This window comes from Pleurodeles waltl, chromosome 1_2 (genome assembly GCF_031143425.1).
Source record: "Pleurodeles waltl isolate 20211129_DDA chromosome 1_2, aPleWal1.hap1.20221129, whole genome shotgun sequence".
Taxonomy (NCBI): Eukaryota; Metazoa; Chordata; class Amphibia; order Caudata; family Salamandridae; genus Pleurodeles; species Pleurodeles waltl.
The window spans coordinates 1,309,075,201-1,309,089,308 of NC_090437.1; the positions used below are offsets into that span (position 1 = coordinate 1,309,075,201).

The following is a 14,108-nucleotide window of genomic DNA, read 5'->3' on the forward strand; positions in this document are numbered from 1 at the left end:
ATGATCGACGATAAAGTGCACTGAGATATGATGAGTGACTTAGGAGAAATGTCAGTCATAGTGAGGTTCAGAGGCTGCGGACTTCACAACATTTTGTACACATAAAAGCAACTTAGAGGCTGAAATTTTGTCATCTGTGCCAGAAAAGGCTATGTCCAGATTGTGGCATGTGTATAGTCAAAAGTGTGGGCCATTGGGCCTGAAAATGCAGTTAAATTATCAAATCAACCAATCCGTGGATTTGTAGAGCGCTTCTTGTCACCCGTGAGGACATCCAGGCGCTGGATGGCATCACTGGATCTTGCTCCAGTGGTGGCGGTTTAACACCTCCAGGGCATCCTGGTAGCTGCAGTCCTTGTTACTTTCAACTTGGCGAGCTGGGCTATCACACCTGAAATCAATGATTTGTAAAAGGGAAGCGCAGGCTTGAGACCCAGCCCTTCAGATCACTCACTGGTAATCCTCATTACAGGTGTGTAATAGAGGCACCAACACCCCGTCCCTTTCCTTCATCAAAGCCTGAACAAGCGAGGGCACACTAGGCAGGAACATGGAAAACCGCAGACAAACAGGTCATACAAGCTCCGTGAGAAGATGCAGAATCCGGAGTCATGAAACCAACCAGGATCGGACCCTGATTACATCCATTCAGTATGTAATGAGATCGAAACGTGCGAGTAGTGGCCACGCAGAGGCTCTAGGACAAGGGGTCTTAACCTTCTGACTTCAATGGAACCCCCAATGATGTCATAATTGCAGCCCGAGGACTCCCAGCCGAAACTATTTCTGTAATTGTGTGTGGGGAGGTGGGTGGGTGGGATTACCAGACCCATTAAGGGGAACCTCGTAAGCAGTACTTTAAATGTGCAGGCACTGTCTGGTACTGAGTACCTGCATTTCTTTAATTTGAAATAGGGAGTACCTGCTCTTCTCAGCACTGCTCCAATGCTTTTAGTGGGGGAGTATGGGAGAGTACCAGCACTTCTCAGCACTGCTCCAATGCCAATGCTTTTAGTGGGAGAGTACCTGCACTTCTCAGCACTGCTACAATGCTTTTAGTGGGAGAGTATCCGCACTTCTCAGCACTGCTCCAATGCTTTTAGTGGGAGAATACCTGCACTTCTCAACAATGCTCCAATGCTTTTAGTGGGAGAATACCTGCACTTCTAAACAATGCTTTTAGTGGGAGAGTACTGGCACTTCTCAGCACTGCTTCAATGCTTTTAGTGGGAGAGTATCTGCACTTCTCAGCACTGCTCCAATGCTTTTAATGAAGGAGTACCTGCAATTCTCAGCACTGCTCCAATGCTTTTAGTGGGAGAGTATGGGAGAGTACCAGCACTTTCAATACTGCTCCAATGCTTTTAGTGAGTGCTAGCACTTCTCAGCACTGCTCCAATGCCAATGCTTTTAGTGGGAGAGTACCAGCACTTCTCAGCACTGCTCCAATGCCAATGCTTTTAGTGGGAGAGTACCAGCACTTCTCAGCACTGCTCCATTGCTTTTAGTGGGAAAGTATCTGCACTTCTCAGCACTGCTCCAATGCTTTTAGTGGGAGAGTACCAGCACTTCTCAGCACTGCGCCATTGCTTTTAGTGGGAGAGTATCTGCACTTCTCAGCACTGCTCCAATGCTTTTAGTGGGAGAGTACCTGCACTTCTCAGCACTGCTCCAATGCTAGAAGCACTGCTCCAATGCTTTTAGCGGGAGAGTACCTGCACTTCTCAGCACTGCTCCAATGCTTTTAGTGGGAGACTGCCTGCACTTCTCAACAATGCTTTTAGTGGGAGAGTACTGGCACTTCTCAGCACTGCTCCAATGCTTTTAGTGGGAGAATACCTGCACTTCTCAGCAATGCTTTTTAGTGGGAGAGTACTGGCACTTCTCAGCACTGCTCCAGTGCTTTTAGTGGGAGAGTACTGGCACTTCTCAGCACTGCTCCAATGCTTTTAGTGGGAGAACACCTGCACTTCTCAGCACTGCTCCAATGCTTTTAGTGAGTACCAGCAGTTCTCAGCACTGCTCCAATGCTTTTAGTGGGAGAGTACCAGCACTTCTCAGCAGCAGGCAGGTACTCTGGGGCTTTGAGAATCTGCACTTCTATATTTCCATTTAAAGTACTGCATCATAATTAAGGCTTTAGTGGCGTGACCTCCCACCGGGCAGTCCAGCACGAACTGCTATCCCAGCAAGACACGCCCACTCATTCAACATCACTACTTTTGGTTTCATGCTCTCAAAAGAGGACCCAGAAGGGACCAGCCTTGTCCCCACCAATATTTAGAACCCACCAGCTATCCCTGGTCAAAGTGCTTTCCTCATACAGCGCAAGGCTTTTTACTTGTGCCAGGTAGGACCTGGTACTCACCAGGGCCCACGCTCTCCCAGACAGTGGGCAGACCATACCACCATCAACAACACCACCAATGCCGAAGAAATAGAATCCCTATCAAGAGGTTCAAGCTGGGTGGCATGGAAAGTCCACTGAAGCAGAGACAACAGGTCCCTGGAGAGTAAACAAAAACAGGACATTGTTGAGGTGAACTACAAACAGGTCTACCCCGCGGATGTACGCTGCCTTCGTGGTGTATGGCTCATCGCCTCCACGCAGAGGCCTAAAGTACACGCTCACAGATCACCTAAGATCTGGCCCTTGGCTTGTCTGCTTGTAGCATCACTTCATGACCATGAATAAGAGATGAGAACACCTGAAGAGCATTGAGCACGGGTGATCGTTTGCAACCGTGGAAAGACCGGGCAGTCTCTGCTGTTACCCACTGGGCCCGCGCTCTCCACCCTGTCTAGTTGGCATCGTTGGTAATGATCACCGGGTTTGGGCGAGGCATGGGCATAGTTGGGTTCAGACAGCCCCCTGTAAAGCCACGAGGTAGGGGCCCTTATGCAAGCATCTGCTAGTCAAAGCCCATAAGATCAGGGACTCCGGGGACCAACTTGCCTGACACACGGCATTAGATAAGGGTGGACACATGGGACTACCAAACACGCACTAGGCCTCTGAAAACTCAACCGGGCCCTGACCGTCATGCCCAAGTGACCAGAAGAAAAACTCTACCTTGAACTTTGTTGAACAAACTCTTAGGAAGTCAATATGCAACCAAATCACTATAGACTTTCTGAATTAATCCACTGCTATGGAGTACTGTCACCTTTTTAACCTCTAATCTGCTACATTTCGAGAAGTTGGTGAGACCATTGGTGAGACGCGGACAGTGATTTCGTATTACCCAGCCAGCCCCAGCTTGGGGTTTTCAACGATGAGGTCTTCAGAAGGAGCTGTCTCTGCGACGATTAGGGTTCTGCTTTGAGTATGCATGGGGACTCTGTGAATGAGAAGTGTGGACATTTGTGTAGCTCATAGGTGTAAGACTGTCTAGGCGCTGCTTGCAGGCCAAAGCGACCTCCTGTTCTGCGACTGTTCCCAAGAGCCTGCCACGAATCTCATCATAATGCGCTGTTTGCCACCAGACAAATATCTGCAAGACAGGAAGACGAGTCAGGAAGGGGCAGACCAGTCACCTAGGACTTCAGGGAAGTGTCCAGCTCTTCCCAGATCAGGGAATGTCATAGTTGCTTTGATCCTATCCTCAAGCAGGCCGCTTAGTAGCAGAATTGAGCCATCACAGTGTTTGCGGATAACCGTGGTGGGTGCAGCCTGAGGTGCATTTTCTTGTTGGAGGGGTTTACAGACACACCTACCCATGGGTGGTATTTAAATGAAGTGTGTAAAGCAGGGCCATCTTGGCCCAGTTCTTCCTCCCACGGCCCCTCAAGCCCCCTCCTTTAAATTACTGGGCTACATCCCGGCTAACATTATGTTGAGTGATCTTGTTGGGGTCCCCGCTTCCCGCCCAATGCCACCTTTTACCACAAAACACAGATGCTGTTAGGGAAATGGCACTCTTACTTTCTATTAAACTCTTCAAAATTCAAACTGAGGAGGTCATACATGGTGGAAACTAGTAAAGAGAATCTGTGCAAGGGGCCAGCTATGTGCATGCATGTTATGATATGTGCCAGAGTGGGTGCTTGGCAAGCCCAGGCACTGCTTTCTGGTTTCATCTCTCTATGCTGTCCCCATGCATGGCTTCTCCTGGGGCTGGTCCACTAAGAGTGGTCTCAATGTGGAGAACAGTAGACAAAGCAAGTTCTAATTGAACAGGTCCCTGGAACACAAGAAAACAGCTCAACCACAGGATGGGTCAAGTAAAAGAGGCTTTTTGAAGGAGTCGTTAAACTTGCAGAGATTGGGCCGTGGCGTGATGGAACCACAGTTAAATCTGACTTTGAAGAGTGAGCGCTGGAGGCAAGTCTCAGCATCCATGATGACGCTCAAGCGTTCGTTCAATCAAACAATTAGGGTTTACAAAGGGCGGCTAATCACCCATGAGGGTCTGAAGGCGCTGAGTGGACAGAGAAAGAACAATCAGCTCTGAGGTGTAGTTGGCTTTGCCTGCTTTTAGGATTCTGAGATTTTGATTTAATATTTGTGTTTATTGGACGAGGTGCGCGTGGGCCCTTTGGGGAGTTTTGTGATTATATGTGGGAGTCTGGAGGGATTATTCAGGAGGTTAGGAAGTGTCTCTGCACCTCCTCAGTTGATCGGCGCAATGCTGGAGGCGGTGGCCCTGGATTCACCTGATGCCACGCCCGGGTTCATGTTGCTTGGAGGAGACTTCAATGCGGTAATGGACCCAGGAGTAGATACGACTACCAGTCCCAAAATAGCCCGCTCCACGTGCCTTCAGGCTGGGGCTGATGCAATGGGCTTGGTGGGTGTCTGGCAATTACTGCGCAGTAGCGAGAGGCAATACTCCTTCTAATCCCCTCCCCCGGCACCTCCTCCTGCCTATTATGCAGACCCGAATCCTTCCTAGAGGTCTTTGGGACCATTCCCCAGGGCTGTTGGTGGTCGGGTGGGTAGATAGGAGGTACAAGCGTGGCTTGGGGTGGTTGAACACCTGTTGGTCCCTCGATGGCGAGTTTGCGGAGGATATCACAAGCTATTACTAAATGTTTTGAAATTAAGAAGGGTTAGGCATTTACAACATTTCTCCGGGGCAGGGCATTCTCGTATGTTAAGGGACGCAACAGGCGCAGGGAAGAGGAGTTGCTCCATCATTATGTCCAGATTTCTAGTCTGGATCGGATGGTCCGGGGTGGCTCCTCACAAGCTCTGAAGCGTAGTCTTACTCAGGCCCGCCTAGACCTTCGGCAAAAAAATCTGGACTCTGCAAAACTATACTGGCTCCATTCTCAGGGGTGGGTGTACGAGATGGGGGACGAAGCTGGTAAGCTGTTGTGTTGGGTTGCCATACAGTGTGGTCACCGGGTTGCGGAATGCGGGGGTACAACGCTGAGGGAGCTTGACCTCCTGGCGTGAGACTTTGGCATCCCATTTCCGTGCCGTGTGTGCCCATCGGAAGCCTTCGGCTCCAGAGCGGGACAAACCTATTATATACTATCTGCCCATACGCACACTCTCTGCCGAAGAGAGCGGTGACCGTGATCTGCTGCTCAAGTACAACAAGCGATATCCTTGATGACCTCTGGGAAACCCCTGGCCTGAATGGGTTCCTGTTGGAGTTACACAAGAAATATTCCTTCTTAGTGATCCAGGATCACTGGGGGTACTTGAGAATGCTTACAGGGGTGGGAAGCTCCCCCGGGACCTCCAGGAACCAACCATCACAGTGATTCTTGAGCCCGACAACCCTCAGGTGGACTGTGGGTGCTATCACCCCAATTCCCTCATTAATCTTGAGGTGAAAATTCTGGCCAAGGTACCGGCTAAGTTCCTGGCCACGGTGATACGCTCGGTTGTGCACCCCGACCAGAATGGCTTTATGCGGGGCTGAGGCGCAATGCATTGTACTCGGCGACTGCACCTGGCACTGGCCCGCTTGGATCAATTGCGACACAGCACTTCTACTGCTGATATTGATTGGGCCTTTGACACAGTGTATTGGTCCTCTATCCTGGCAGTACTCCGAAAGATGCAGTTGGGTCCCAGATTCAGGAAATAGGACCCCCTCTTATATAAAGATTTGTGGGCGCAGGTCAGGGTAAACGGAGCTCTGTCACAGACATGTTTCACAGGCAGGGTTGCCCGCTCGCCCGTTCGCCCGTTTGCTGTTTGCCCTGGTGATAGGACCGCTGGCGGAGCTCATCGGGCTAGATACCAGCCTCAGTGGTTGTGAGTGGAGGGAGGAAACAGAAGATCCCATCTCCCTGTGTGCCAACAATCTGCTCCTCTTCCTCCGAGACCCGGTGATCCTGTTCCATGGCTTATGTAGATTCTGGTGGTGTACGTGGAGGCCTCATGGTTAACTAGGGGAAGTCGACTCTCGTGCCCCTACAAGGGAGATGGGTGGAGGGGAAGTCGACTACCATTTGAGGTTGGCTGGTGACATTTTCCACTATCTTTGGATGTCAGTGGCCCTCACTCAACATCACTACTGGGAACTCACCCTCGTCCCACCATTGGCCAGGATGCCTGCGGGACATGGGAGAGTGGTCAAGACTGCCTCTTTCGATCGCAGGAAGGGGTGCACTCTAAGATGGTGTCCCTCCCCTGCTTCCTATAAATATTACAGCACTGCCCCCACCCGCTACTGCCCACCTTCTTCAAAGACTTCACAGTCTTATTCGTCAAATGTCGGCACTCGTTATTCGAGGTGGGGCTGGCTGGACGTTAAGCCGTATGACTGAGCCTCACAGTTGGTCAATATAAATGTCTGGCTCCGAGCACATACAGACGACCCCGCCAACAGGCTGGAGTTGGAGCTGCTGTCACCCATGTATACTTTCATTATTGTATAGCAGATCACCCCTCACTCATTGCCTCCCATCACCCAGGTTCCCATCCAGTGCGCTGCCACATGACATGGTTTGGTACCCTTATGGGGACGACAACCCCTTTGACATGGGACGCGGCTGTCGGAGACTGGGGGCCTTGTTGGGTTTTGCTCCTGGGACCTCATAGGCGTATCTACACTGGGGGACATCTGAGGGGAGAGACACATGAGATAATTCCAGAAACTCATGGGTGAGTTTCATCTGCAGACCTTCAGTTCTATAGATACCTCCAGCTGCGTCTTGCTCTAAGGAGAGATACAGGGAGAGACTGGACACCCTCCCGGAATACAGCCCCACAGAGTGTAAACTTGTCCCTGACATCCTTGGACGGGCAGGAATTTCACACCTCTTCAAGTCCTTGGTTGTTAAAACACAGGACACCCTGATGGCTCTTATAGCCAGGTGGGAGGAGGACATGGGGACCTATGATGACAAGGAATGGACTGAGGTAAAAATGGCTGCAAGGGTGCTTCCTATATTGATAGGTTTCCTATTCAATGATTTTCATTGGATTTACTTCTCCGTGGGGCGACTGTGGTGAATGGTTCGTGCTCCTGGGCCAGAGTGTGTCTGCTGCCATCATTCCCCAGGCTCCCTCTATCATGTGTTGTGGGAATGCCTGGGTGCGCAGGGATACTGGCAGGAGGTTTACAGCGGGGTTGGGCTGGTGGTTAGCTGACAGCTGCCACTGGACCACAACATTGCACTGCTGGGGATTAGGGACACAGTGGGAGAGATCCGAGCAGCAGGTGCCCTCCTAGCCACGGCATGCTTGGTGGCCAAGAGACCCTTGGCTGGGCACGGGAGGGATGAACAGGCCCCACCACTGCATGAATGGGTCAGGGGCGTGGACCACTGTGCAGCGATGCAAAAACTGGTGCATAAGGCATGTGGAGTTCCGTATAAAACGAGCAAATATGGGCGCCTTGGTAGAAATGTGGCAGACTCCTCCCCTGAACGACCCCAAATGAGGGATTTGTACCTCGCGTCATTCACAGTGATGATTTGGAATTTAAGTGTGGAACCTATTATATTATATTATACATTATTTTTTTTTACTGCAACATAGATGGTTTATATGTTTAGGGCCCTGTGCTCGGACACGGTCAGTAGGGCCGCAATTGTGATGGCGCTGCTTTTTCCTATTGTTGTGTAAAAACAATAAAATGTGTTATAAAATATATATTTGTGTTGATTTCTACTATTTGTATAAACAAAAAACATAACCCATGGGGCTACGGTGCGCTTTAGAAGTTTTACAAAAGGCTGGATGTACGAAAGGTAGGTATCAACAATAGCAAGAGTCCTTGGTGTACTTACCTTGGGAGGGATGTTAAGGTTGGAAGCGAGTAGTTTTACTTGACTTGTGTCAAAGGTTTGCAGGAGCCGGTACGTAGGCGCAGAGAACTCTACTTGCAAAGGCCCTGGTGAAGAGGACCTGCACCGAAACCCTGGTTTCTTAGAGCGAAGAAGAGGTTTGCTTCTGGAATATCTAGTTCACTCAGCAGTTAAGAGTTGGTTGTTAAGGTGCATGAGTTGACAAAAGTAACTTACCTCATAGGTTATCACCAGATTAATTGAAAGCGTTGCATGCATCCAGAGGGAGACAATAGAGAGGTCCAAGTAGGGGATGATCTCCTAAGGCTTTTCACATAAAATATGGGGTGAGCTGCATGTCAAGTACCACCTACCTGGGGCAGTGGTAGAACTAGGTACAGTTGATGTCATCAATGAATAAGATGGTAAGGGAGTGAACTGCAGGGAGAACACCTCCAGGGGAGATGTCAATCTTCCACAATGGTTGAAGCTGGCACAAGGTGGGCTGTGTTAGTTTGTTCCACAAGCTCCTATAACGTAAACTGAGAATCGAAAGATGTGAACAAATATTTGTCAGTGATGGTAAATGGGCAATATAAAGCCTTCCACAGAGGTGTAAAGGGTTCAGCTGTGGATATCAATAGGAGAATATGCAGGACGAGGAGGAGACGCAAGGTACAGATGCCGGGCAGGGACTTTGATGAATGTGTGACAGTAAGAGTACCCGCCTCAACCCGCATCCTAGGGGGCAATGCCTTGTCCATTCTGAACATGATGGACAACAAAGAACATCCTTGGAGATTTGTGAATGAAAGTGCTTACGTAAAATACATGTTATAATAGCTTTTTAGAGAAGCAGAGGGTGCAGGCCCTGTATTTCATCAAGGGATCTGGTCTAAAAAGGTCCTGCTGAGAGCCGATAGACCTATTAGTTCAAGAAAGGTTGCAACATGTTGACCATTGTTGAAAATGTGACGGATCAGTTGTCTATCCCTGATACATCGATTTTGTTTTTAACCTTACCTCATCCCAATTTACATTAAAGGTTTTTTTAGGAGAAGGAGATAATTTTAATCTCCATTCTACAGATCCCACCTAACTCTATGTCCAAACACACTCTCTCTTGGTGGAGGTGTCACATGCTTGGGCTTAGCCCATGTCCAGGTAAGAGACCCGATGATGAAGCTACCCACTAGAACATACCAGTGGAGATGATGTACACCACCGGTTGAAACTAGTGGATAAGGGTCTCTAAAAATATTTTTAGTAAGACAGGAAATTGTGAGGTTTCACTCTTGGTTTATTTATCAATAGGAGATTCTTCAGGTTTAATGTAACAATTCTGTTGTTGATGTGGTAAGTTTGAGAAACGTGCAAGGCAGCCATGCACCCATGCATCAGGAAGAGCAAGGTTTTCAGTTTAGAGATGTCATCAGGAGCTCTCTCCCTCAAGCAGGCTTGGGTATTGTCCATGTATTGGAGGATGGAAGCAATTGTCTTACACCTTCTTTGCCAGTCATTCCAAGTTGAAGATGAGTACAGACACTGACAGTCTTGATTATCGAGGTACTCATCGGGGTAAATAAAGAGGTCTGAGCTAGACTGTCTGCTTTGGGTGAATTGGTTGGAAAAGCAATCCAGGAATTTATCACCAATCCTCTCGCAAGGGAACAAAAAGGGAACTGAATGTTAGAATTAATTTCAGCAACAGACAATTACTCCGGGCCATTGTTGTTTTAGCAAAGTTGGCCACTAAAGATAGAGACTATCTCAGAATACCTGCCATTGGGCGGCACCACTCGAAGACCTGCTGTGAGCCTGCTTCCATCATGAACTCTCGTTTGAAATCTGTGCTAAACCTCAAGGTTCATTCACAGACTTTACAATTCCTCTTGGAAATCAGAAGCACTCCATATTCTATCCTAGAGTGTACTTTTAAACTCTTAACTCATTATAGTACTTGCATGTCTTGCTCGCATGTGAGAGCTGGAGAGGAGCTTTTTGGTGAATCTCATTCTTTGAATTCTGTGTTACCTCTGCTGGCGTGCACATGTCCTCCCTCGCAGGAATTCCTGCCACGTCCTGTAACAAGATCCAGTCCATGTTCCACTCTGGAGTTTCGTTCTGCCCACTTGTTGCTTCCTGGATCCTCCATTCTCCATTAGACAGAGATGGAGGAGGAGCTTTACCTGCTCTCACCTGCAGCCAGCGAGCCCCTGCTCTGTCTTCCAATCCCCTGCGCGGGTGGGAGCTGGGAGGAGGGTTTAAGCCTGGCTTCTGCATTCAGAATCTGTAATTTACTGTCCGTTACTGTGAGCGCCTGCTTTCTACTCTAACTGCCTGCATTGGTGACTCTTTGAAAGCCTGAGGGGAATCATGTTTGTGGTTACTGTTTCTTGCAGTCAATTCAAACTTTGAATATACAGCAAAACATATTATCCTATTCAATTATAGCAGTACAAAATATCTTTAATCAACTGCATCCAATCTGAATTTCATACATAGACTTGTATCTGAACTGCTCAAATAGATGTGCAACAATGGCCTCCACCAATCACATCCTTGATTCCTCCTTTCAAGGCCAACAACAGTCGCCATTTAAAGACGTTGACGCAGGTTCGGCGGAAGCCTTAAAACTGCTCCACCTTCATCAGGACTGTGTAGTTTTAGGGAGTTAGTAGACAACCCTTTTTCCTCACTCCCTGTTGGGTATGGATGATACTTTCCATGTACTGACAGGGCATTACGTGTCCTGGTGCCTGTTGGGCACAGCCTCCTCTTGTCCCAGAAGCCATGTTCTTGATTTCTGAAGCCCCGGCCGTATTTCCTGGTCTTGCTTCTCTCCCCGTCTCCTTGCCATCTGCATAGTTCCCTGTGCTGGTGTAGTACTGGGCTTCAGTCTCTGTCTCCTGGTCTTTTGAGCTTTCTCCATCCTGCATTCTTGTTATTTGTTCCACTCTGGTTTTCTGTTCCTTTCTATATTCGGTCCACTCTCTGTTTACAGCGAGGCCTCCGGCTCGGTCTCCATTCAGATCAGGCAAGGGAAGGACATCTGTGGTTGCGCCAGGCACTGTCTCTTAGTGTTGTGGTCAGTCTTGGTCCACCGTGCACTGTGGCAGGCCGGAACTGTGACTTTCCTAAACGAGAATCCTCTTAAGAGCAATCTGGTGTCATCAATCCAAAGGGCTTTCCCTAAGATACTAAGAAATCCCTTGTTCTACAGAAACACATCCCTTACAACGACCAAACCGTGTTTTCTTGTGCGCTTGCTTGTCTCCTGGTTCTCTCCTCGTCTCTCCCGTCAATTTCCTTTTGTCCTCTGTGGTCTTGTGACCAGAGTTGCTCTTTTGAGTAGCCTGGTAGTTACCTTGTCAAGTCTCCTTAGGAAGCATTACTCCAGAATCACCGCCCCTGCTGCGCCCCCCCCCCCACAGACAAACCACATTCACATCAGTCTTGCATAGGATTAGATACGATTTAGCTATCATGATGGTAACCTAGTGGTTTCATAAGATAAACAAGAAAAGATGGCAGAGCGCCATTCAAAAATATATTTTCTGAAGGGCTGCTCAATCAAACCCTTGTATTTAAAAACCAGTGAGTTGGGTTATTTATTTGAATTTTAAATTAAAGATACTCTTAATTTTTGCATCACCACTCTTTAACTTCTATTTTAAAGTTTTGTATAGTGCTCCTGCAGCATAATAGCATTAGGGTGTTTTACAGTTAAACAGAAAAAACTACATTATTGCACAATAACAAAGAAACAGGGGTCTGATCTACATACAGGTAGGCCGCAAATAGTGGCAGCATATTGCTCACAGACTTTTTATGACCTGCCCCTAAGTTTGCCACGCGACCTCTGTATTAATAATTCCTATTCAAGGGGGTCACAAAATTCCCTTACTAATGTATGTTCATTAGGCAGGTCGCACTATGCGACCCCCTGTTATTGGCTGTAAATGCAGGTGTGTAGGCCTGCACAGGACAGGTCACCCACCAACCTGCATTTCCAAACTGGAACCATTTATTATTCTTGTTTTTTTTAAAACCAGCCCATGTCTATTAGAGTGCCACAAGCAGCTTAAAAAATGTTTCCTGATGGGGAAGACTTCAAAGGAAGCATACAGTGGTCCCATCGGACACGGTCTCCTGTCCCCGCAAGAGTGCCAACATTATTCCCAAAGAGGAAATGATCCCACAAGGCCAACTTCCCTTTTGCGATTTAGTTACCACTTCAATTTGGGGGTTGGTAAATGATCAGTGGTCTACAACCACAACTGCAAGAAAATCATTAATTGATCACTTTCTGAATTGCAAATAGGACACCTCTTTCACTCCCCCCTTCCTAGTTACGATTCAAAAAAGGTTTTCAAAAGCCCTCTGCTAAGTTGCAAAGACATTTCTGACTCATAAAGTGGCTTTAGTACATTGTGAAAAGCTCTATTTTGGTCACATTTGTGAATTGCAGGGTTAGCAGTCACCAAAGGGCTTTGCACATAAGGCCCCGTGACTCTTTAGGTGCAGAGAGGCTCAGGTCAGAGACCAACAAAGAGAACATATCTCAGTTCTGCTGGTACAAACAGATCTTCAAATATAACCTGGAGGACCTTGAGATGGTTGGCTCCTTATGCCAACAAGGACAGAGTTCCACCATGAGACTGCAGCTCCTTGGAAAGTTTGATTTGAGTCTGAGAAGTTCTGAATCTTGGTGCTTCCAAGTGCAAAGGGTTCCCGCTCCTCTCTTCTATGTCTCCCTCATGTGGTGAAACAGTCTGAGATAGGTCATTCTTTTGACCCTGTGCACAATTTTAACATCAGGAATTATCCTTCATACCCCCAATGAGGTTTAGGATGTCTTCATTATTTTGCTATATTTTATTGGTGCCACAGCAAAGGTCTGCTTAAATATTGGGGTTCTGTAACCTAAGAAACCCTTAAACACGGAATTTCAAGAGGCGCGCAAAAGGAATATAATTAGTTGATGATTCCACATTTGTAATGAAGTAGCTGAAATTACAAATTAAACATTATTCTTGGAGAACAGTTTGAAGCAACATGAAGACCAAAACCGCGCATGAACAGCCAAGCTTGAAACCAAGTTTACAAAAAAATCAATCCCATCACTGAATGCAGAAGTGGTTTACCTCAGTTACAAAGAGAGTTCTGGGGTCAATGATGTCCAGGAAGTGTCTGAATCTGCCATAGAAAGAGCTCTGAAAGAAAAAGCAAACATGAGTTTAAAAAAAATGTTTTTACTGGCATCTGACATAGTGCTTGCTAATCACCAAAGAGCAGTGCAGCGCTTTACAGAGAATATTTACATAGTACTGAGAGTATCTCCAGGATGGTGTTCCTACAAAATATAGTGCAGAGTGTGTGGAGTCTGGCTGAGACCAGTTATAGTAACGAGGATGAGCCGGGAGCAGAATAGAAACTTGTACTTTGGACGAGGAGGTAACCTGTGCAGCTGGTTTTTAGATCTCGCTTACGACTCAACTTGAGCCTTTATGTGGACTATATTAAAACTCACAGTAGGCTTAGAGCCTGCCCATTGCTTCCATTGGCTAGCTTTGTTGTCATTCTCATTTCCTTTCTTCCTATTCAATAGTTTTCTTACATCTTACTGTGTTTTCCCCACCCTGGAGCATAGCCTCTTTACCAACCTTTTAAAAGTCTGACTTGTATCCTTCCACTGCTCAGACTGAGGTAACTACTTTTTTCTTTTTGTGTGTGCATTCCACGAGAGTGCACGCGTTTGCAGGATCTCTCCCTCACAAAATTCCGGCATTCCCTACCCACACTTACTCTTTCTGTTTGCTCTCTCCCTTGTGTGCTGCTTTTTATGTTGCATGTTGCTTTCTCCTCCTTTTATTTAAAACAATTTTATCATCCTATGCATCGTTGCTTCCCAC

At 47.5% G+C, this 14,108-nt stretch overlaps 1 protein-coding gene across 1 annotated transcript in view; it reads right to left on the bottom strand.

The window, feature by feature from the left end:
* Positions 1-14,108, bottom strand: part of SFXN5 (sideroflexin 5) — an 809,240-nt gene that overhangs the window by 682,536 nt on the left and 112,596 nt on the right. The window contains exon 2 of the mRNA XM_069205595.1: positions 13,341-13,409. Coding sequence (XP_069061696.1) covers positions 13,341-13,409 — 69 coding nt within the window. The remainder of the gene's footprint in view (positions 1-13,340; positions 13,410-14,108) is intronic.